The sequence below is a fragment of the Poeciliopsis prolifica genome, unplaced genomic scaffold (assembly GCF_027474105.1).
Source record: "Poeciliopsis prolifica strain line A6 unplaced genomic scaffold, Auburn_PproV2 SCAFFOLD006, whole genome shotgun sequence".
Lineage (NCBI taxonomy): Eukaryota > Metazoa > Chordata > Actinopteri > Cyprinodontiformes > Poeciliidae > Poeciliopsis > Poeciliopsis prolifica.
Window position 1 is genome coordinate 16,674,215 of NW_026562381.1, and position 25,574 is coordinate 16,699,788.

The window sequence follows — 25,574 nt, forward strand, 5'->3', positions numbered from 1 at the left end:
CTTCTTGATCTCCAAACTTTCATTTCAGAAACCTATTTATGCTGATTTTTCTAAAGAATTTTTTATTCTAACAATTTTAATCACACAAAATGATCTCTTAAAATATTCATATGAGATGTTCCTGCTCTATATCTCACATGATCAGCATGAACTGCTTGGAGAGACGTTGGGACTGCTCCGATCTAAAATCTCATCTGAGATATTCAACATGTTGAATTGTCTTGAGCCAACGCCACAGAGTTTTGGGTGAACCCCGAGGGCAAACAAGAATGCATTCTGATGAATGTGACATTCAGCCAATCAGAAAGTGAGGTTACAAATCTAAAATAGAGAAGATAACTCCCATGGTGCACCAGAAAGTCCCATTGATATCAGACTTCTGCTTTGGATCGGCTTTTTTTCTCTGTTAAAAATAGTCCACAAAGTACCGCTGTTATTTTTTTGCAGTCGGCCATATTTGTTTACTCTGACCAAAACTTCTACTGCAGAGTCTGCAAACCTGGTCAAAAACTACAGGAAACATCTGACATCTGGAATTTAAGATGAATGTTTCTGCAATAATTGTATTCCTGTGGTGGAAAACTTAGTGGAATACTGAATACTTATTTTTCCCTCTACAGTTCAAGTCCAATATTACCCTAAATGTTCCTTATATTAACACCATGTACAATTATTTACTGTTCTACTGTGGGACGTTTTCTATGTAGTCAAAAAAAGCTGATGCACAATTCATAAAAAGACTGTTGCTCTACTGGGGTCAATTAATAGGAGCTCTACAGAAATAAATTTAACCCTTTACATTTACAGAGCTACTTTTTCCTCCTTTGCACCAGAGTAAACCTTAATCTATTATACTAAAGCCCTTGCTCACTTCTCCCACACATTAAATTCAGTCAATTTAATGACCGAGCATTGCAGTTTGAAATGTTTAAAACAGGCAGACAAAGATTTTTTTGCTTCATGTAAACATTGGTGTTTGTTGGCAGCAGGAAATGATCAACTGCATAATTCCAGGTTGCCATCATTGAAACAAACAGGAAAGGTTTTCTCATGTAATCATGTAATTTGATTACATGATTACTAATTCATGTCATCAGTAAGGCATCTTGGTTTTTAAGCACATTAAAAGAGACTGCTGCTATGAATTACCAAGAACCAGAGCAGAAAGAAAATCTGAACCAAATACAAGGAGTACATCAGAAATCCTTTCTATCCACTACACATTTTCTCTCCAGTTGTATCTGTGATTGTGCTTAAACTCACTAACTGTATTTCCCAGCTCATGTATTTTCCTAAATCTGCTTCTGTCTTTCAAACAAACAAAAAAAAAACTGAAATAAAAGATTTACTCTGTCATTGGTAATCCCATAGAAACCATAGGAAGCGCTGGACAGACGTGTTCAAGTTTGGTTATTGCTTAGTATCAAACATTTAAATTGACATATTAACAAGAAATGAACAAGTGTTTGTTGATTTGAAGATGGATCATTCTTAATTTAGAAGACAGATTTTATGACTCACCCAAATGAGCAGTTTGACAGTAAAACCGAATAACATAGCATAATTTAGTAATAAAGACCAGAAGTACTGAAGTTCAGTCCAAGATAATCCTGCAACTTTTGCTTCCCTTCTCTTACTTACCTGACTCAAATGAATGACTTGTTAGCAGACCTGAATGACTGAGCCATTTTATTCTGGTTTGTTGGAGCAGGGCTCCATCTAGAAATTTGAGGATATTGCCAGTTGAGGACTGGACTATAAGCAACAGATGAGGGATTCTCAGGCCCAGTCCTCAAGGTTTAGATGAGTCTGTACCCCACCTGATTCAAATGATTTCATTACCTGCTCAGCTACCAACAGTTGCTGCATGACTATGTTTAGTGACAGATACATTTAAATAAGGCGTGTGACAGCAGAGGAGCACCGAAAACAGGCCCTGCAGTGGGACCAGAAGAACATGAACTGCTGCAGAGTCTGTTAGATCTTTTTAAGGTGGAAATAGCAACTTAAAGCTAAATGGCAACAACTACAAGAGCAGAGGGGTTAAGAGTGAGGAGAATTTTGCAAGAATCTGAAGAACATTAGGTCAGAAATCAATTTAGCATATCAAAAGGTTTGTGAAAATCCTAAAAAATAGACTAAACTATGTAAAAATATTCCAGTGCAGCTGTGGCTGGTTGAGGGTGTAACTACTGGATATCACTGGGAAAAATTTGTGCGAGACCTCCACTTGTAGGTTTTGATTCCTACAATGAATTAATGATTTATCATCATTACGCAACAATATATCCTCAAGCCAATGCAAGAAACACTTCAAAACTAAAACCACAATTAGATATAAGTATCATGCACAGTGTAATGAATTGTAATGTATGTTTTGTGCATGAGTGGTTTTGTAATTTTATTTGCTTTTATTGCAGTTTTTAAACTAATGCAAACATGCGATAGAGGCGCCAAGCGAGGCACTATTAATTATTTCCCTCCAAGTTCACAAGTACATGAAATTGCTGTTTGGAAACTGCCGGTATGTTCAGATACTGATTGGGAAAAAGTTCCATGTTTAGACAAAATCACAGACATGTCAAGTCTGCTGTAGTTGTCATCCCAGGCCACTGTATGGCACTGTGATTTTAGCATGTAGTCAAAACGCACGTAAGCTTTTGACCCTAGGCCTGCACCCCATTTAGAAAATAGCAACATATATTCTGTATTAGGAGTTATTTTAAACTGGTTTAGTAGCACACAAAACACAATGCTATTGTTTTTTGTTGACATCTGTCCATCCGAACAAACCCTGCAGCCCTGCCGTCAGCACATGCTCACTTTCACACCTAACCAGGTGTGAAAGTGACCCCAGTGACCCCTCTGTGAGGGGTGTTCATGAAAACTTTCACTCTCGATCTCATTTAAAAAAGTGCCAAAGTCAAAGATTCTGATCACTAAAGATGTGATCAAAATATTATGCTTCCACCAAAAATCAGCTCTGTCTAAACACGTCCTACATGATATTCTATAATTTAAATTCAAGTTGATCAAACAATAAAAATAAGAATAAAAGTTTTCTTTGTAACTGCTTAAGTCGTTTTCACTATCTGGTTGTCAATGCGACCCATTTACGGGTTTTAGAGTACCGGAAAATTGGTTTAAATACGGATTATTCAAAAGATGGAAACCACTTCTCATCACTCAGTCTTTTAAAACAGAGAGCTGACAACTGGTGCCCTATGAGCCACAGTAGCCAAACAATAGAACATGAGTTACTTTTAACAGTACTCATGCTTCCAGCGTGGATAGAATCAGCTAAAAAGTAAAAGGTTTTGTTTAAGCATTTATTAATGTCCCAAATCTCCATCTTGAGGTATTGACACCATATTTCAGACGGCTGAGGATGATTTCTGTTTTCCACTGTACAGACCACAGGCACTGCAGGGAAGGAGAAGTCGGTGACTATACAGGAAAATTCTTCTGCATAATATATTGTGACCCGTTTTGCAAAACAGAGTTTTCTTTTGGTTTTTCTTTTGCTTATTTGATAAAATGGGGCTGATTTTTAATCTCCAAGCTGCTGCCAGTAATAAAGCCTTGGCAGCTGAGATTATGATACAGATGGTGTTTGACAATAAACAGCAGCCTAATCATGATTCTTTTTCATACTCTTCACTGTTAGCAGGACTTATTAGGCTTATTTTAAGAGCTTTTACTTTTAATTAGGCTATTTCAGTTCCCACAGTGACACTTGAAAGGCTTTGTGTCTGGCTTGTGTTAGTGGAAAAAAGGATGCCGGAAAATTAACTCATTATGTATTGAATCAGGCAAACTTCCAAATAAGGGCTGTCCAAAGTGTGACCTGGGAGCCCTTTGATCCATGGTGTGATTTTGTGTTTTAAACCATTCTGATGAATTTAACAATGGTGTCAGATCTAAACTGGGTTTATGGTGGATCTGAATATTCCTTTAGTTCATGTATTAAACTTGGATAAATACAGCAACCATTTTCAACGAGTTACAAAAATTTTGTTCATACTGTTGAAAATATTCTGTCTCCTAGGCCCTTGCGACATTTGTTTTCTTCAATTTATCCCAAAACATTATGCAAATTGGGTGTTATTTTATCTCTTTATTGCCTGAATTTATATAAAATTGTACAAAGAAAACATATTACTTGTATTACAATTATCAATGAGACATTAAATTATAATGTCTGATTGATAAAGGATGCCGGACAATAAGTCATGCTACATATAGTTAGAATTGAATCATTCAATGAAGTTATTCTTCTGCTATAAAACTCTCCTGATCATTGAATTCTAAAATAAGTCCTAAATATTTATTGATCAGATTAATTGGAGAAATTTTCAGGAGGCTTTGGCTCCTTGACAAACTAAAAAAATCCATCTTATGAAAAATGCTGATGCAACTTTAATTCCTCTGCACACACTGCAATGTCTTTGCTAAGTTCAGTGAGGCATTAGTCATAAATTTTCTAGAAATGATCTAAGAAACTCCAGATAAAACTACTGAGGAAATGCTGACATTGTTCTTATTTTCCTGAGGAAATCCATTAGAATGTCACTAAGTGAATTTGTGTGATGAATGAATTATTAATAACAAAGGTTATTGCTGATTGTTTCTTTCGTTGCAGAAATTAATTGTTGTTGGCATTTGGGAATTCTGCCCATCAGGTACGAACCGGCAAGCTGCCAAAATCTGGCACAATGTGCACTCACATTGGATGTTGAACAAGTCAGACTGTATCCACTTCCCCTTTTCCCAAACAACTGAAGACATGTTTTTCTGCAGTGATGTGCATTACATTAAATGTAATGCACATCATTACATTCTGTGCTACTGGAACAGGGAACGTGTCCGTGGCATTACAAGTAATAAAAGAGAACATCAAAGGACAAACCCAAAAAACGAAGATGGGAAACAAAAACTTTTATGGGGATTTATTTTATAAGAGTCTGGAATGGACCAATAACATACATGTCAGGCTGTATATAAAAAAAAGATTAAGTTATTCTAACTTGAACCCATAAACATTTCCTGACAAATATCTGACATCAGACCATATTTTTTTTGTGCCTGAATAAAAGCTGAGACACAGATGGCAGCCAACAGGGAAGATTAATTCATTATAATCTGACAGCTGCTTTCCATGCTGTCATGACTGATGATTGTCCTTTAAAAGATAACAGTCAGGAAATCAGTCATGCATAAGCCTGATGTGACAAAACTTACGTTGTGGATCAGGTGAGAAGATTATGCTGAAATGTTAAAACACTTCATAATGTCTCCTTTACACTAAGGATCCTGTAAAAAAAAAAAACTAAATAGCATTTTCTGGTTCAATAAAGACACACAATAAAAGAAGAATATAAAACAGTGAGGCAACATTTTAGATAAGTCAACAGTAGATATATTAAAAGGTCCAAAAACAAGAATGGATTTTAAAGGTTTAGATATGAAGGGCAAAGTAAAAGGTTAGTCTTTATGGCAGAAAGAAATATCCATCAAATGGGGAAAAGAGTCAGGCAATTTTGTTTTATAACGGTGCTGCAAACGGTGCTCTAAACTTCAAATCATGATTTCTCAGTAACTCAGCACTCTTTCCTTTGTCATGGTTCCTTTCCCAGCATTTGGCATTTGGTTCAGGTCGTCTAATGTCTGTGCTTTGCAGGTGCAACATTTTTAGCTCCCCTATGACTTTCTGAATTGGGTTGTCAGATTTGGACTCCTATCAAATAATTTAAAAAAAATCCTCAATATTATTATCAGGTACTCAAGCAAACGTATTTGCCGTAAGATTACATTACTATGAGATGACCCTAGATTTTTTTTTATTTTTTTTATTCCAATGTCTTTTCACAAATACAGATTGAAAAATGTAGCATAAAATTCAATTGAACCCTATGCTCCCTGTAAGTATTTTAGATATTTATTTTTCTTCCAGCTGACTGTGACCAAGACAGAGAGTCCATTTAAAGGTTCTGGAAAACTCTACAGATGTTCTGTGTTCATTAACTGATTAGGCCATAATCATCCAAATTACTAGAAACAAAGGCTCAGGATATATATGCCAGTTTCATTTTCAGGCAATATTCAAATTTTTTAAAACTTACTAGTACTTGTGTTAAAGAAAGAAAACAGAAAAATACTAAATCACAGAGGAACTGACAGCAGAAGAACAAGTTTGATTTCCATACTCATCCTGTCACAAATGATGTAATCCTGAGTTCATTAAACTTGTCACAAAAAGTCGCAGAGAATCAGATCGTTTCAGAGATTGCATCAGTGAAGTTCTGCAGACAGCAGCTTCAATAATTACCAACAACACAGAGCAAGCTGGGATTGTGCCCCATTAACACACATTGGACCATTTGAGTCAACTGTGTTGAAACTAAAACTGGCATGACACGGGCCAGACGGGCCCAGGACACTCCTGATATAAACCATTAGTTTGGCAGGAACATATGCCAACAAACCGTCACTTAAAAACGTCCAATAATTCATATCTGCTTCTCTTAGATTGTTTCGTGTTAAAATAGATCACTTGAGAAAAATACAGGCTCCAACCCTCAGGGAAATTTAGATGTTTTATTTTCAGTGTTTTGACATCCAGTCTTAACCCTGCTCAGATAGAAAATGTCAGAATTATTATTATTTCAGGATGGAAGTATTTGTATTCTTCAGGGGGAAGATTTTGTTGCTATGCTCTTTACCTCAACAGAATTATTTTAATAGTTGTCAGTGAAATATGTTTTCATAAATGACTGAGCTTTATAGTGTTTGAGCAATAAATCAGAGCCTATTTCTATTCCCTCTTTCCCAATAACATACGATCAATGAATCAGTACAAAAGGTCAGTCGAAGCAGCTTAGATTGAACGTAGTACACATTTGCGATGACCAATGCTACAAGTGTGATTCTACTGAATTTTGGTTGATCATTATTATTTCCTTTTCATCTTCCATCTTTTTGAAGTCTCTCAATAAGATTTCTTTTGCCACAGGAAATAGTTTTTCATAATGAGAACTTGCAGATAGATATTTGACCATATGTTTCAAAAATGGAAAAGTTCAAGGCCAGAATGAATTATCTCTGGAAAAAAACATAACATTTTTCCTTCTGTGTAAATCTCAGGAACAAATTGAGTGTATAAATGAGCCAGCGAGAACATGAATGCAAAGAATCACAAGGAGGTCAAGAGTTTTCTATAGAGTAAAAAATAAAAAGTTAAACTGCATGTTTCAAAACTGTGGCAGCACTTCATATTACATCTTTGCAAGAAACAAGACTAAATGAAAAATAATGAATAAATTACGTCTAATTACCAAGATGCTAAAATGCTTAAATGAGGATAATGCTCTCATATTGAAATTCATGTCAAAGGTTAATGAAAAGCCAGAAAGAGGGAGCAAAGACAGACAGATAAAACCATAAATAGAACATAAACAAAAAACTCCCAGGTAATACTAGGAATATATTTTTGAAATAATATTTTACTCAAAATAGTAAAATTGTTCATTTCAGTGCAATGTTTTGATAAATCAAATGTGGCAGCATAAGATGATTACAGAAAATATGTCGGATTACAATAAGCTATGTTCAAATTCAACATAAAAATCCAAATCCCTTCTTTAAGTAATGGGCTGAAAGGAAACAACTGTCAGTTTAGCCCCTTCACCGCAAAACCATACTAACATTAAAATAAATACAAATAAATATGAAAAACAAATTAAAATAATTAAAAAGTGTTTATTTTGTGTGAAGAAAGATATGCACAAAGACATTTGCTTAATGATTAATAGTTGTAAATAATATACAGGTTGATACTTTTTAATCAACAACAACTCTTTCTCATAATCTGATATCAAATCAGTTTTAATATTTAGGATTACCAAAACTCCATTAACCCTCTAAGTCCTAAACAGAGCTGCGGAAATCCAGCCAAATTTGCAGTACCGTAATTCTGCCACCCTTTCCGCTATCTGAAAAATTTAAAGGGTTTCTGAAAGGGGAGATGATGCACTTTCCAGTCACTATCGGGTTATTATGGTAATTTCACTCTTGTCATAGCAGGGAGTGAAATTAATCCGAGGGACAGTTACAAAACTTACGTGCTAGATATTGAAAGTTCCAGGTGTTATTGATAAATGGGCAAATATATTTACTCACAGGACATTTAAAGAACTGCATACAATTAAAATAAGCAAAAATATCCACACAGATATTTTAAATTTAAGTCATTGTTTTGCCCAGGCAAAAACAGCTTGTAAGTGTCTGACTGGTTAATTCACAACATTTGAGTTTGATTCATGGTGAAGCAACACCTTAAACACAATGCTCCCTTTTGTGACATCAAGGAGGAATTTAAAGGAAAAAGCCAAGATATCAAGAAAGGATTTGTGATTCATCCTGAAAAATTCCAGATCCTTAAGAGTCTCTCGTTCATCTGCTGTCTCATTTACACATGACGCAAGTCTAAACACCCTGAGAAATTCCAGCTATCGCACTGTTTACAAAGGAGCCTGCTTCCGTGTCCCATAGATGAATGTGTTTAGGTGCAGAACATAGGCATGAAGACTGGAACAAAAGCTAAAGACCTTGAGAGGATTCTGCCTGAGGCCGAGCGTCATGTACCGATCAGAAAAGATGAACCCTAAAACCAACATAGTGAGCAAGACTGAAGTTTGGAAATGCTGCCTAATTCCCATTATTTCATTTGGATAAAAAAAGGCTTCAAGAACATCATCCAACTTGTGAAATATGTGGATGTTGTCATCATTTGGACTGTGATGTACCTCAAAAAATGGATTATGACATTTAAGAGATAGTCCACAGATAAATCTCTGACATAGTCATCATTCAGTTCATTAATCAATATACTGTGATTATATAAAAGTCGTTATTCATTAGGAAAAAAGCCATTCGGCAGTCAGCGTGAAACTACAACCTTCAAGTTAGGAACAAAACTCACCGCAGTTCTCCTCGTCTGCCTGGTTTCCACAGTCATCAATGCCGTTGCAGTGCAGGAGCTGCGGGAGGCAAACTGTCAGATTGCCACAGGGAAAATATCCAAGTGGGCATGTACCCTTCTCCTCTGTGATATTGAGTGCTGTAATCAAAACAGAAAGTCACAAAAATATGACTTAAATCAAAGCTTGCACAAAATGTTTTAATTAAATGCTGCAATGCTGCACAGATTCTTTCCTAAAAAATGTTTTTTTGTGTAGAGGAACTGAAATGCTCAGTTTTATGAAGTTCTTGTCAAGCTACTCTGTTTTTTCTTACAGTTTGTCTGGCCAAGCTGTTGAACATGCTGCAAAAAGAAGTACAAGTCTGACAAATGCTTTAGGCTGAAGCAATTACATGGATTAATCGTAATTAATCAAAGATTGAAATAATTGTCAACTGGTGAAGTAGTCAATGAATGACTCACAGCCACAGATAAACTGAAACTGAACCAAAAATATATACATTTTGCATTTAAGATAAAAAAGCTTCTGTCTGTAAATATGTTATACTCAAAGCACTTCAAGTGGCAATTTTAGGTTGAACCAGTTCTGTACCAAAAAGAAAAGTCTATTAAGGATCCTTTGCTGTCAAATGATTCATCAAAGCAGTAGTCAACAAATGGGCTACACACTAAATCTATAAAACAACTGCAATGGCAATCTTCATGGTCATGAAATGTTATATTTTCTAGGTTGTTCTGTGACTTTTATGCAGCTGGTGCCATGAAAAACCAAAGATAACATAAAATTGAGTAAAGATTGACAACAATGAAACTGCACTTGAAAAATGTTCAGCGACGGCTGCAATAAATTAAAAGGCTTTGTCAATGACAGATAAATTATCTCCTCCAGTAGTGACTCATAGACTCTGCTTTTTCTCCCTTTCCAGTCTGTTCTGCTTATGGTGAAAAGCAGAAAAAATTTATAAAACCCAACAGCCACCAAAACATTAACAATAAAACATGAAATGCTGATTACTTTTAATTAAAGTGTGAAATAGCTCTGCTGAAGAAATGCCTCCAAATGCAGTACTTAATCAACTCTTTACCTGGATTCGTTAAAAATTAGATGAGAAATGATAACAAACTTTGTAAAATGTAGTTGGCTTGAAGTACATTCTGATTAATTAGTACATCCTCACATAAACAGCAGCATAATCACCTCATTTGATTTTAGCCCATGTATCTCATGACTGTGAGTGAAAATTAAGTCTTCCTGAGATTCTGCAAATGAATAAGCTCTAAGCTTGAAGTTTAGAAATGTCTTGATGCAGAACAGATTATGAGCTACAGAGAGAAGAAATCAGTCTTTTTATAATAATCCAAATGGGTCTAAGATCCATAACCAGCCAATTTTTTTTAAACCAGTTATTAATTTGAAGTATTAAGGTTGATCTGCTGCGTGGATAAGAGGTTGTTTGCACCCAGCACTAAGAAGTATTCTGATAGATCTGATTATAAAAGAGGGGATTTTAAGAAGCTGTTTTTATATTTCAAGAACTTCTCTGCTGCAGAGACGTACAAGATGTATCCTAAAAAAGGACATGTCCTTATGTGACTTTATGTAGGATATATAACTATTTTACTATGTCCTTATTTATCCTAGAAATACTGTATCACCTGTGCAGTTCAAATCAGAAGGTTATGTAAATAAAAAATATAATTCTGGAAGTATAATTACATCGTTTGTTTGTTTTGTTATTTTGTCAAAGAGGACTGATTATACATCTTTCATTGGCTTCCTAAATTTCAATCCACACAAAGCACTAATATATGAGCTTAAATATGACTATCTTTAATTAAATCTGTCAGTAAGTAGGGCTGAATGTAAAAGACGGGCCAGGGCCTGAGGCTGTCTGCTTAGCAATTAGCATTTAGCTCATCTAGCTTGGTCAATAATCAAACTAGGTACTTGATTTAACCTGTTGATCCAGGTCTGATCAACAGATTGGGAAGGTTTGAATAATATTTCATTTCCTTTTGGCATTAAGAAAGCATTTTAGAATTTGAACTGCATATTAAAAAATAATTTGAACGTGCATAATCTGATGGTTGTTTAGCTAAGGTCAAGAGAAGATCCAAACTGTTGCCTTCAGATGAAAATAAATTATTAAATTAGTTGGAATGATTAGCAGTTGAAAACTTTTACATCATAAACTTAGAGTTGCCAAGCAGGAAATACGATCTCCTCACATATTCAAGCTGAAACTGAAATTAGTTTGTTCAAACAAAAAATGCTAAGTGTTCCCTGATTGGTCACTAGGTGGGGCTGTAGGCTCCAGTGTATCAGGGGAAACTAATAGCAGGCAGAAGGGGAGACAAGTTTTGACTGCTGTCCGTGTTGTTGCTGTGTACTCTGGAGTAATTTGGAGGTACTTTGCAGTAATTGGGTTTTTGCACCAAACTTTGAACCTGCAAACCAACAAAACCCTTGGGATTCAGTATTACATGTCAAAACAAGTACAACATTAGTCACAGAAGCTATGGACCAACACTTCTCTGGTAGAGTACTATTAGACTAACTAGTTCATTGAGCATTCCCAAATTTTTAACTCCATTGAAAAATGTCCATTGCTTCGTTCCTGCTGATCGGTATGGGTCAGGATGCTCTTTTATAGTCGAGGAACTCAGGGGAACGTTTTCACCACCAGACTATCACCGGGAAGGATGGGGTGTCTTTTGTTTATCGAAAGCAGAGACTCCGCTCTGTTCTCCAGTCTGCGCTGTAACACCAGTAGCTCCATCCTAACCATGACCTGAAACAAAGGCAACCCAGGGATGGTGGGGTACGAATCGGTTCTAGGCCCACTTTTACATCACAAGAAGACAAAAACAAAAACACCATACCAATCTACACCCATCTGTGCAGATCACTCAGTGGAAACAAAACATAGTCTTAAAAGGAATCTATGAACCAATACACACTCTGTTAATACTACTAACAGTATTAATCCAGAATTATGTCTGAATCTTGTTAATTCTTGTTAAATCTTTTGTCAAAGGTAAACCAAATATAAACATATTTTTGTGTCTATAAATATAATCTTAAAGTGTGGGTAAATTTATAAAAAGCCTTAATATTTTGGATCATATTTTGGTCTTAAGGACATCATTTCAGAATCAGCATTTTACACAGCCAGAGGCTTGCAAGTAGGATGATAAATGAATAATGTGGCACAATAAAGTAATGCCTACTTCTATGCTTCAATTATCTAAACAAGATGTGTTCTGGATTTTGCAATGTTTTCATAAATAAGTTATGACAAAACATCTACAGCTTTGGACTGAAAAAGCCAGCATCCTGGATTGAGGCACTGCAACCAAATCTACTTGTTCACATAAGTAGCAGCGGGGGTTTCTGTGAAAGGACCGCCTGTTTGTTTGGACTTAACTTAATGCACAATATGTGTTCTGAAACAACAGATAAGCTAGAAAAAAGATTCTGATGGAAACCTGGTTTCTTGTAAAGAGCAACAAAAGGCAAAGAGGTGGTTTATGTTTGCAGAATATGTCCAAAGCCTCACCAACAAATACTGAATATGACCTGAGCTCTGGAATGTGAATGTGTCCTCATTGTGTCCCGAATGCATTCACACCTGCACTCTGCTGTTCACTTGTAATCAGATCAAGCAGGACGCTTGTCAGCTCCAGACAGAAACTGCCTGTAAAGAACACAGTCCACTATGCAAGCTGTTGTGATTTTAAACTACCTTGAAAAATGATAAGAGAATTGCATTTAAATGTGAGCTGCAGCATTTTTTAGCTTAAGAGGAACTGATGTTAAAAATTACAGTAGACCTGCAGCCACATGTGAGGCAGAGCTGAGGGAGACAACAGAGAAACAATTATATTGCTCCGATGCTGAGCAAGCTGAATATTCATTTTCTATACAAGATTTAGGAAATAACATTCTAAAGGTTAACTCTGTTTTTACTTAACTCATGATGTAAGGATACTTTAAACATCGATGCATACTAAACAGACAAAAGGGAAAATAATTATTATTTAATGACCTATTGGGACATTTAAAATACCCCTTGAAGCAAATAAAATGAGAAAACCCCAGTGTAAACTTTAATGTTGCTACAAAGGTCAAAACACTTTTGCTTCTCAAAAACTCATACATCACAAAAAACACAAGGAATTATTCTGAATAACTGACTTCCATCTAAATCAAAGTCACAATTCTTCTTTGGAAATGTCAAATTTCTGCACTGGCTATAAAACTTAGTCATAAAACTGAAGGAAAGAATAATTGATGGTGGCTCAGCTTTAAAAGCCTTAGCCTCAAAAGCTAATTATCATGTAGGGTTATGAAGGTTTATTTAAACATCCAATGTAAAATCTTTCTAGATGATCTTCTAAAAGGTTTTAACTTCAAGTACCCAACATCATGCAGCACATTCTGTACTGTAAGCTTGAGTAGCTTTTTGGGTCTTATTTACAACCCTGCTTCAGTTCCTTGAAAAGTGTCTTTATGCACAGATATCATAACTTTCCATCACAACAATATGAAATTAAAATCTTACGTGACACAACCCATTTTTGTGAACATTTTGTGAAGGAAGTGGACTGAGTGTCAGGTTTTCATGTCGTTTCCTTCAGTTGTTCCTGGTGCAGCGCCACCACAGGCAAACGGGGCAACAGCTTGCTCAAAGGGTTTGGTTCATTTGACACTGCAGTGTGAAAGCGACAGCAAGTGGAACAAATGCTGCAATTTTGGTTCCCGGACCACCAGGTGTGAACACACCCTGAGACCCAACCATGCCTGAAATATTAGAAGCTTAGCTGATATGAGAGAGGATAAATCTACCAGGCAACCTGTGGTGCTAAAGTGACAGACAGATTCACTATAATATTTATTTTCCTTGAAATATAAGCTTTTCTCAGTTATCCAACAGGATTATTGCTTTTTAATGCCTCATGGTATAATGTAAATCCCTGATTTCATTATTTAAACAACACCTAAAGTGATATGGCAACAAAAAAGCCACAGATTTAACTTTTATGTCAAATATGTCGATAAATGTTTTAGTTATCGTCTCTGAAAGAAAGCAAACTAGGAGAAAAGAACAAGGTTCAGTCAGTATAAATGTTTGATGTAACCTGGAAGTGGAACGGGTTATGTGCCTGACTCAGCTGCTTCACAGTTGGAGGTCTGGCAGAAGATGTTCATTCACTCTCAAGGAAGCAAAAAGAAGAATGTGAAAATGAAAGCCCCTAAAATAACATGCTAATCTACATATTTTGCCATGGAAGAAGGAAAGTGTTAAATCTTATTAGCAAAATTGGAGATGGGAAACATGAATCTAGCTAAAATAGTGAATATTTATAATTCCAGTACTCATCTGTGTTTTTGCCCAAAGAATAAAGACAGATTAAACACAGAAAATGGAAAAATAATGTCTTTTTTTTCTTGGAGGTAGTAATTGAAACCACAAAAAAAAAACAAAAATAAAAAAAACAAACAAAGGAATTAGATTACCCTCTATAAATTAAGCCCTGTATTGCAATGAATGGTGAGTTTCACCATTACAGGTTTAATTTGTTTTTGTTGTTTTTATCCATTACAAGTTTGATCTGTTTGTTATTTTTTATTCTTTTCCATTACAAGTTTCATCTGTTTTTGTCACAATTAAAATTGGGATCATTAGACAACATTATATTCTTGTACACATTTATCAATACACCGTTTCCACAGAAGAACATGATTTGTTGTGGCTTGCTTTTACAAATAATGTATTAGACTCTATTTTTGCTGTCTCTCTTCTGAAGTTGCTAGTTTCATCCCACAAATTGACTTTTCATTGACTGAAGCCACTAAAGAAAATAAAGTTGCCTTTAGCTCTATTTTTTCTGTTCCCTTTAGGCTAAAAGGTGTCAGAAGTAATCTCCACTTAAAGACAAAATAATAAACTTAAAAAAAGAAGAGCTCCACAGTTATCAGATCAAAAATGCAAACTTTTGGTACGTGTGTAAATATGAAAATGTTTTGATAATATCACCGTCACTAATGTTGCTATCACCCTACCTGATTTATTAGTAATTAAACAGTAAATTAGAAAAAAATGTAAGCGTCAAAGGAAACATTACAAAACACAATGAAATTTCTAGTCCAGACACAAAAGAATGGCTCAGACTTTTAAATTCATAAATTGGTTAAAACTTCATCAGTTTAGGACAGAATCAGCTGAAGTATATTTGCTCCACAAAAGGTTTTAGTGAAAGATGTACCCAGAAGAGCTGTCACTTTTAACACAATTTGGCTAAGAAGTGTCTAAACTGTGCCAAATGTGTTTTTACCTCATAAAAGAGACCAGATTTCCATTATAGGACTCTTTCTATCTTTGGTCATGGTGTCTAACTTGTTTATCATCAAAATAGAATACATAAAATGGAAAGAAGATAAACTAAACTGAATAATTTCTTGTCTCCAACTGGAGAAAGGAAGTATTGGAAGAAATTAAACTGGCCAAACCTTTTTAGATACATTATATTCATTCAAGTATGAATGGCCTGTTTAAGGTAATAAACAGAACATCTCAACTGAAGTCTGGACTTTGACTAGTCCACTAAGAGGTTTATTGCTGACAAATTATCTAAGCAACACTCACTAAATGGCTCAAGTGAATGGATTGGTTTAGTGAAAGATAATTTCAAAATAATTTACCACCTCTAATAATCACAGTTATTTTATCTGTTAAATTTATCTATGAAGCAGGTTGGGTGGGAGCACTTTGTTGCTTCATTAAAAAAAAAATAATAATAATTCGAAGACTTTTGTTTTATTTATTCAGCTTATCTTTCATTGATATAAAAATTTGCCTGTCAGTCTGATAATCCCATTGACAGCCTTTCGCATTGTCAGCACATGCTGAAACCTAAACACTGATAAGGAACGTGGTGCACAGATTATTCAAGTTACAGAGTCAAGCTGACCCCACATGCTCTCCTGTCAGTCAAGGTAAACCACTGCCACTGTCTTGATAAGTTCTGTACTTTTTAAAGAAACTTAATTTGTTGATTCTATCAACCGAAAGACTCAACAGTCTATACTTTATAACAAAAAAGAGCAGAATATTACAAACTGGTTTACAAAATGAAGAGTTTCAGTTCTCTAGTGGTTTTAGTTTTAAATTGTTTCAAAGTCGTTACTTAAAGTGAAATTACACAACAGTAAATGTTGGATTGTATGTTGGTTTCCCCTTATCTAACAACAGAAGCTTCCCTCAGTAACACAGAATCCACTGAGGCAGCAGGACAGTAACTGAACGAAAAAGGTTTCCCTTCACTGCTAGAGATGCTTCATTTCACAGCTGATGCTCCAGTATGGAATAAATACGCTTATATCACACACACATCCAGCAAAAATGCCTCAAATACACAGATTAATCTACCTTAGAAAACCCACAACAAAACAGAAAAAATGGGAACAAACACAAGGCAAACATTTGACAGAGTGTACATTTTTATTATGACGTAAAGAGGCGATTTATTTATTTTGATGAGATTATGGGATGGAGCAGTGCTTTATAGTAAAGCTCCAGATGTTACATGAAAGACAATTTACACTATAAATCTGAGATGGATGTAAAATCGACATATATTTAAAGTAACATCCCTTCGGTGCAATCATGTTCCAATTTTTTTTTATTATCAATGCAAATGTGAGACGGTTTAAATTGCAAATGTAAACTGTTAAAGAAATGTCCTAAAAAGAGTTCAAATCATAATCCGGTCAATTAAGTTGCTGAACTTACCAGACACTCCGTACGCGAAGATCACAGCCACGTAAACTTGCATGATGCCTCTGGAAGTTGTGTTAAAATCGCGCTGGTGGAGAAAGGAGCAGTAATTATCTCTTCCCAGGTGTTAAATTCTCACCGGAAGTTCTTAAATGAGACGCTGTGCGGGAACAGCCGCGCTGACGGTGTGAACACGGTGGTTCGGTCCGAGAACAGCGGCAGGAGAGACCTGTGAACGCTTCACAGGACCGAGGCGGTCTGCAGCCTCCTCCCGTGTGGGGGAAAGCTTTAAAGAGCTGCCATGTTCTGACGTACGGAGAGAAGCGGGCGGCACGCGGGCGGCACAGGTGCGGCAGCGCGCGCAGTGTTCACGTTTTATCACCTCTGAGCGCGAGCTGCTCAATAAATGCGCCTCTATGTAATTAGGGACACCAAACCCTCCCAGTGGGTGCAGTGAGCTGGAGGACTGATTAATGCTTTAACGTCCCACAAATGAAATTGTTTTGTTTTTCATTTGCACACTCTTGAAATTCAGAAGATTTCAGATCGGGTTCAGGTATTCTTTGTTTCGCACACTGTTTCTCTGTTTTGAAAATGTACAGTTTCATACCTAATATTAAAGGTAATCTCTCTTCAGTCTTCTAAATGCAAGTATTATGTTCAATAAGCAGGTTTCTTCCTATTACCCAGGAAAGCTGCTATTTATAACAAAAGCCAGGCGCTTCTTCCACTTCTATTTCACTATAAGTCCAGTTGCTTTGATTGCAGCTGCATCAGAAAAAAATAACCTGACCCAAAGCCGTCATCCTCATAAACTCAGCAGATTTTTTTTTTTACTATTTCCCACTTTTACCATTTAAACCTAAGTTGACCGAAAGCGTATTTGGGGTTGAACCAATTTTAGTAACTGATGGGACTCTGTGTATCTTCACAGGCTGAGAGTGGAGGGGCTATCTGTCAATATTATCCTTTAACATGGATGTAAGGGTCAGTCAGAGGGGAATTCATCCCACCATAATAAATAGCCTCTGGACATAGTAACAACTAAAATATATTGCGATAAAACCTTATCTGTCCAACAATATTGGCTAGGTTGCTTTGAGTCAAATCAAGAATGTCATATACAACAATGTCTATTAGAAGACTCAATACAATCGTTGTCACCCATCATATTCATTTGGAGATTTCATTGATGTATGTGGAAAATTATATGCAAAGAAATGTTACCGCTGGACTTTTTGCACCAATCACTGAATGGATCCTTCAGCAATGTTTTGAGATGCAGTCTGTATGACGGATCTTGGATGAGAGCATAATCTGTCACTTTCGTATAACCTCCTTATGAACGTCAATAAATTTGAGTATTGATCTTGACTGAAAAAAAGGACAAAAAGAAAAAACTTAAGGACAAACTCCAATACAGTAAAAACAAATTGCAAAAGTATTTTTTTTTTATTTATTTTAAAAATATAAACATTTACATCTAATATCTGATGACTATTTGGGTCAAAGGTATAAGTCACTAACAGTGAAATGCTTTAGTAAAACTGCAGGTTGCATACACACTAATGAATTTAAAAGCATTGTATTGACCCTCCTCTGCTTCCATTTTCTGAATATCTTTCTGGTTTTGCTGCAGAGAAATTCAAAATAATGCTCATAGCCACTGCAGGAGAAAACAGTACTAATTTAATCTGCCTGTGTTTATCTAAAAATCTAAATCTGGTGATATATAAAATCTGTTCTTAAGTTTAAAACAACAGTTGGGGAGTTTCTTTTCAAAGCGTAAATGTCTCTGTTTGCCCTTAACCCCTAACTAGAGCTGTTTGTAAATTAATATATTTTCATGAAGGCAGACTTTAAGAAAATAAAATCCTTTTGGGTATTAAACAATTCATCTAAGAGTCCATGAACTGGGACAATAATATTTGAAGTATTTAGTTAATTAAGCATCCATTCCATCAACTACATCATTTCAAATAATTTTAGATATTTGTAAAGTTCACATTAATAATTATTCATTTCCAGTTCTGATGGCTGCCAGAGGTTGATTCTCTTAAAAAGGCTCAGTTTGACAAATCTTTAATTCATGTGCTGTAATGTCTTAAAAATATAATAATAACAAATAATTGGTCCCTCATGTTTGCAAAATTAAACAACTTTTTAGTCTCAGCTTTTGGAACCTGGTATGATCAGATCTGCTGGGGATTAGCTAAGAAACGAAGCTGCAGCATTTGGTAGCTGATGAATTCTACCTCTAAATGCACTCAAACACACCCTCTAATCTTTTTTCTGTTCATAGAAGATGAGATAGAATATTTATTTTTAGGCTTTTCTGCTTGGCAAGCATGCAGATTGGTCTGATTTCACAGATTCAAATTCAGACGGCGCAGCAGAGACATGAGAGAGGTGTGAAGCGTGTGGTTCTGCAGAGTTTGAATGACTATTTCCTGTGTGGTGTCAGTCAAATAGAGTTTAAATTAGGGTTTAAAAATGGGTTTTATGTCTGCATTGCCTGGCTTAAGAATGTCACAGAGCTCAGCCTTGATAAAGCAAACAGGTCAGCTCTCTCAAAGTGAAGATGAAAATGGATTTTTCACCCCTTAAACAACAAGAAGGTTATTTAGGGAGGGAACAAGTTCTTAAGGAATGCTGATAGCAGGATCTTCTGGGCTTAAACCAGGAAAGATTGGTTCCTGGAGCATGAGAATTCATTTTCACACTTCTGGCGCTCATCCTAATATTCAGGCATTTAACCCAACTGCCCATAGTAGTCAGAGTTTCCTAACATCAAATCAGAATCTTTGCAACTTTTGTAAACAAACCATTACAATACTGTACGTATTACATTTTATTTTTATTTTTTTTTCAAGCAACATTCAGCTTATTTTCTGTTAAAGATCACTTGGAACAGTATTCATAATGTTTGATGAATGCAAACATTATTCATCAAACAATAGTACTGAAACAGGAGGAGGTCAAGTTTTCCACCGGGATCTTTATGTGACCTTTTAGATTTCTATTCTCTTTTTTTTTCTTTCTTTTTTTTCCCAGATTTTGTTCTGAACTCTAACTAGCTGAACTTTACTTCAGGCTCATCAGGTGCAACCTGGTTGTTTGCCCAAGAAGACTGAATGTTGTTCTATCCAATAGCAAAAGGCAACATATTTCACAACTTCACTAGGTCTGGTTATCTCTTAGTCTTCCCTTTTCAAGGTGGACTGAACTTACTAAACATTGTCACACTGCTATATTAGTCGCTCATTTAAGTTGCAGTCCCAGAAACAGCAAGACAGAAAGTATTCCAGCTGTACGTAGAAGAGATTCTACTTTATCTTTTTAGTTATTTGGATGCTCTGTTCACTGGCAAGCAAAATAAAATGCCCTATTTTCCAGTTTGTTTGGTCAACAGCAGAGTTAGTGTGAGAGCTTTTACACCTGCTCACATAAAGCAAACAATCAAAAAAAAAAAAATCCTGATCTGTATAAAACCGACCAAAAAGCTCTGGTGTGATTTTACCCAAAATGTGAGGAGGGATCAAAAGGAAGTCCAGAAAGAGTGCAACTTTCTCTTCACTTCAGGCTTTTAAAACATGAAAAGACACAACCAATCTAGAGTCAGCAAATAAGTGCTTTACTTTCAACTTTCACCTAATCTTGAATGAGAAAAAAACACAAGCAAAGCTTTATGGTTTTGGGAAGAATCATGAGTTGTAAAAAAAAAAAAAAAAAAAAAAAAGCCAAATAAAAAATGAGTAGTCAGTTCTTTTTTAGGCTGAAAAGTGGTGCACTTGTTGCCTTTCAGTAAGAATACCAGCCACTGCCTTTCTGTGTGAAGTTTGCATGTTTGCCACATAAAAGAGGTTTTCTTTGTGTGTTGCTGCCAAATCCAGGTGTCAGGTAAATTGGTCACTCAAAATAGCCTTTAGTGTTTGGATGCAAGGTTGTTTGTACTGCGTGACTGGTTTCCCTGTGATGGACTGGGGTTTTGGAAATGAAAAAATGTTCTTTATAATTTTATTAGCCCACATTGCAGATACAAGTTCCTCTGTAGGCAGCTGTCAGGACAACAGCTTGCTTTAGAAAGCAGAAAAAAAAAAACCTGACACTAATTAAAAGAAGCTGACTCCACTGTGGATCCATATGGAAAACTGTCCATAGAGAGAAACTTTGCATAAATGTAATGAACAATGGTACAGAGTCTGGTTTCAATTTTAAAGAAAATCTGTAAACAGACCAAACAGCATAAACTGAGCCTGGAGTTTTGGCATCTGTGAGTTTCTTGCACTGTTTTAAAGTTCCTATAATTTTGAGATAAATACATGAAAGATGCAAAAATTAGATCTGTGTTAGGTTTGTGGTTAAACATCTGTGCAGGGAAGGAAGCTGAAGCTCCGGCTGTCAGTTGGTTTCCTACAGTTTACTGCTGAAGAGGGAGATGTTTGTCAGGCATAACACTGAATTAAACGAACTCTGCTATTTGGGTTGCTTTTAAATTGTACAGTTTGTTTTGTTTTAAATCCAAAAAATTAAAAGAGTAAATTATTGAAAAGCATGTCAAAAATAAAGATCAGCTAAATAACAAGAAAAGAAAGCTGTCAGAAATGCTGAAGAAGGGGAACAAATCTTGTGTGTTTGTGTATTCTTGGGTTGTATATTTCAAGTCACATTAATTTTAGATGTTTAAGGTTGTCTGGTGGGATTTCTTAATTTTACATTTATTCAGTTCCAACATTTCTGAATATAAGTTTTGATTAGTTGTTAATTTGCATGTTAATTTTTATTATTGCTAATTCTGCATAAATCTAATTCTACACTATTACATATTAGTCTATGTTATCATATTTGTGTATTTTGCAAAAGCCTAAATAAACACCACTGTTTTTTTTGTCATTTAGGTGAATTATCAACCAATCAGTGGCTTTCAGAACAAGTTAGTTATTATATCTTATAACCTGTTAAATTTGCAATGGTGCTTTGTTTTTAATCAGGAAGCTCAAAAATACACTGAAAAATGCAAATAACTTTTTAAAGCTTTTTTTTTGCAGTAATGTGATTAAATTTCAGACCCAAGTAACACATTAGAATAGGAAATTAAACTGTTTTTACATCTTGCAGACCCTGGATGTAGTAAATAATTGGTTCCATATTGTGTCAGCAAACATTGATTCATTAGCAGATTTGGGATTTCCTACCACCATCTCCCGTAAGTCGTTCCCATACTCTCAGTGTCCTGTTGAGAATAAAAGATAATTTTTTGTCAGAACTGGACTTTGTTTTTAAACATAAAGGAACTACCTTCTGCAAAGAAATAAAATACCTCAAACAGAGTTTATTTTTTTCTTTTTTAATCAATTGTAATATGCTTTGAAATTTTTACATATGATTTCAACAAAATGGTTTGGAGCAACCTATTTATAGGGCCTTGCTTAAATATTCGGAGGCATTGCTTTTTTTTTCAACAATCTTTGAGCACATATCGAACAAAACAACATCTTGAAAACTAAGGAAAACGGCAGACAGGTTAGGAATAAACATATACAGGTTGTGGCAAAATCAAATTTTCTGTTATACAAATAACAGAAAATTTGTATATCTCATTCAGGACTATTCTATCCATCAAATGAAAATAGAATCACAGAATGACATAGAAGAGCTTCAGAGGTCCACAGCCAGGGTGGGAGAATGTCAACAGGAAAACGATTAGCATTTCATTCCATCACTCCAGCTTTCAAAGAAGAAACCCTTTGCTGAAAGAAAGACTTTTGAAGTTCAGTTTCAAGTGAACTTCAAGTTGTACAGTGGACACAGCAAAACATCCATAGAAGCTGTTTTGGTCAAGTGAGATTAAAATCATACTTTAAATACATATAGTGACGTTTGATTAGTTCATTAAAACTAACCAAACATTACCCTGATCATTCCACCTAGAAACATAGAGCCAGATCTAAAACTGAATTATTTCTGCCATGGCTTATTCATTTGGTAAGATTGTCCAGTTAAAGTCCAGAGCTGAATAGCATCTGTAGAAAGACTTGAAAAATACCAGAACTGATTTGAACAAAAATGAAGTAACTTTAAAAGGTAGAGAAAGAAAAAGAAAAAGTTCAGAAAATTCTGACCCATATTGTGAAAACAACTGTGGCTAAACAGAGTGCTTTAATAAAATACTGAGGACTTAGAGGGCAGGTCATGAACACGTGTATGACATAAAGGGAGGTGAATTAAGTCTAAAAACAACAACAAACCAAGGGCAGAAAACAAACTAAATCTAAATGCACAAACAACAGAACATAGGCAGAAACTGAGAAACTCAACAGAAATAACTAGTAAAATGAGACTAACATTAAACACAGGGAACTGAGCTCAAATCCAAGATCTGCCAAACAGAAATAAACAAGGAAATAAACAAAACAAATGGAAATGAATGCCATTGGATTGTGAAATTCGGTCTTAACAGCAGCAAAAGGAGGTTGTAGAAAGCGCTAACTGTGCTAATAAATTATTATTTTTATTTGCAAAAAGGTTTGAAGACAACATAATTTTTCTTTTATTTCACAAGATTCTGACAGAAATTCAGTTCAAATGTAGATGTAATATGACAAAATGTGAAAAAGCAGGAATATGAGGAAAACCCTAATTGAAACTTCAGTATCCATTAGAATATTTTTTGACTTCTTCTGAAATTAGCTTTGAGATGACACCAGGTGGCTGCCACATTTGATCATGTGTACAGGAAGAACTAAATAAAAATTATCCCTGGTATTGATTGCAAATTTACCACTGTCTGAACATTTGATGAATGGCGTTCCACTGATCAAAGCTGACATTAAGGTTTTCACAGTTTGAAGTTTCAGTCCCACAGGAAACATTATCAAAAGGTGTTTCTTGAAGTCCCTTTTTACTCATTTAAACCTGATCAGAAGCCTAAATGCAGAGAGGACATCAGCATTTTGGGTGAAAAGGTGTATAAAACTGCAGGTCCTCATTCACCTTTCTGTGGAAGCTCAACATTGCAGAAGGTAATCTTTATTTCATTAGTTGTCATTTAATGTAAATGAAAGAAGCAGCAGTAAAATATTACACTGCATCAATCTCATAAATCACCAAACTAGACTGCCTTCATTATCCTTAAAGTCGCATCTGGTATTAAAGAGTTAATGGAGTGACATTTTTTCAAGGAGAGAAAGAATAGTGGGTGGACAGGATTTCAGTGAATAAGAAGGTGAAAGCGGTGTGAGGTGAGTAGGTATGGTGCCAAGAACAGAAATAAGAAAAGACAGATGGCAGTGGGTTTTATCAAGAGGGTGGAAATGGTTTTAAAGATGTATTTCAAGAAGAAAGAGGAAGTCTAGTTGAAGTATTGGAGCTGTGGAAGGTCACACAGATGGACCACATGCTATGCACTTGGCATAGTGTCACTGAGGTAGGAGACAGAACATTGGTTTGCATGGAAAATGTAGCTCAGTAGTACCTACTTTGAAAAAAAATAAAAGGATGTGAGTGAGAGCAAATGCAAGGGTTGAAATTAGAAAGTTTAAGAACAGAGAATGTTGGTCAAGATTTCGGGAAGAGTTGAGACTGGCTGTTACTGCTGTAAAGTTATTCAGCGTACAATTCAACAGATGATACAGGAACCTCATATTTGCATTTCACACAGCTGGATCATAATTGGTTGGTAAGCTGAGCTTTTATAATGCAAGCAGAAGACAGGCAAAAAAGGAATACATAAAAACAACTTACAGTTCCAGGAAAACTGTTTGTCCACTGTTACTCTTCTGCTGGCTCTGATTGGTTGGTTCTGATGGTGGTTTCTGCAGATGGCAGTAGGACCACAGAGGAAAGCAGTAAAATTTGGTGAAAGTAGCTTCACAAAGGGCATCCAGGGTCTGAAGCAATATTGTCATGTCTGGATCGCTGTAAAAAAGAAGTCCAAAGTTTTTTTGTTCTGCACGTCCTTCTCTTACAGATATCTGGTCTTAGCCACTAGTTCATTAATTTTCTTTCATTAGATATAATATATGGAATGTCAAAAAGATTACATCATTATTGCTATGAGATACAACACCATAACTTGAAGCGACCTGATGTAAATATGGAATGGTTTTGGAAATATAGGTCAGAGCTCCATCACACCAAGAGCCAAGAAACATTAAGACCACCTGCCTGATCTTACATAAATCCCCCCGAGCAGCTGCTACAACTCTCTCTTCAAAGAAGTAGCCTCCTTAAACTGCTGGATGCTTCGGGGAAAAGAGTAAACAGATGGAATCAAATTTTATTTTTACGCAATACGCATTTGCATTATTGATTATTTTGTTCGTAAACAACTCTTGCACTGTGTGCTGAGCTGCACATGCAATACAAAAAATGTCCAATTGATAGATAACAGAAATTGGAAGAGTCATATAGTGTCATCAGAAGAAATAAGGTCACCTATTAAATCTTGACATGCTCTGTGAGCAGCACCAGGTTGTTCGGTCTTAGTAGTTTTCACAGCATGGTGGTGCACAACGTCCTGCTGAGGGACCACTGTTGCCATGCCACCACTGACTTCATCTGTCACTTTCAATGTAATGCCCACTCGGTGTGTATCTAATATTCAACAGGGGGTATTTGATGTGCAAAACTCACGTTTCACTTTTCCTGTCACGTTTTCGCCCTGTTCTTGATCTCTCTGAAGCTCTTCTTCTTCCTTTGTTATGTTTGACACCAAGTTTTTAATCTGACTTGTTCAGTCTCATGACTTAATTAAACAGAGTGGTTTTTATTATGAGATTCACTACAAAAATGAAACAAAAATGAAGAAATCA

The 25,574-nt window shown here is 35.6% G+C and overlaps 1 protein-coding gene across 1 annotated transcript in view; it reads right to left on the bottom strand.

Moving 5' to 3' along the window:
- LOC129360477 (relaxin receptor 1-like) overlaps nt 1-17,008 on the bottom strand; it is a 100,693-nt gene extending 83,685 nt beyond the window's left edge. The window contains exons 1-2 of the mRNA XM_055030745.1: nt 16,777-17,008; nt 8,981-9,118 (exon numbers count right to left, since the gene is read on the bottom strand). Coding sequence (XP_054886720.1) covers nt 8,981-9,118; nt 16,777-16,819 — 181 coding nt within the window. The 5' untranslated portion in view covers nt 16,820-17,008. The remainder of the gene's footprint in view (nt 1-8,980; nt 9,119-16,776) is intronic.
- Between the last annotated feature and the right edge of the window lie 8,566 nt (nt 17,009-25,574).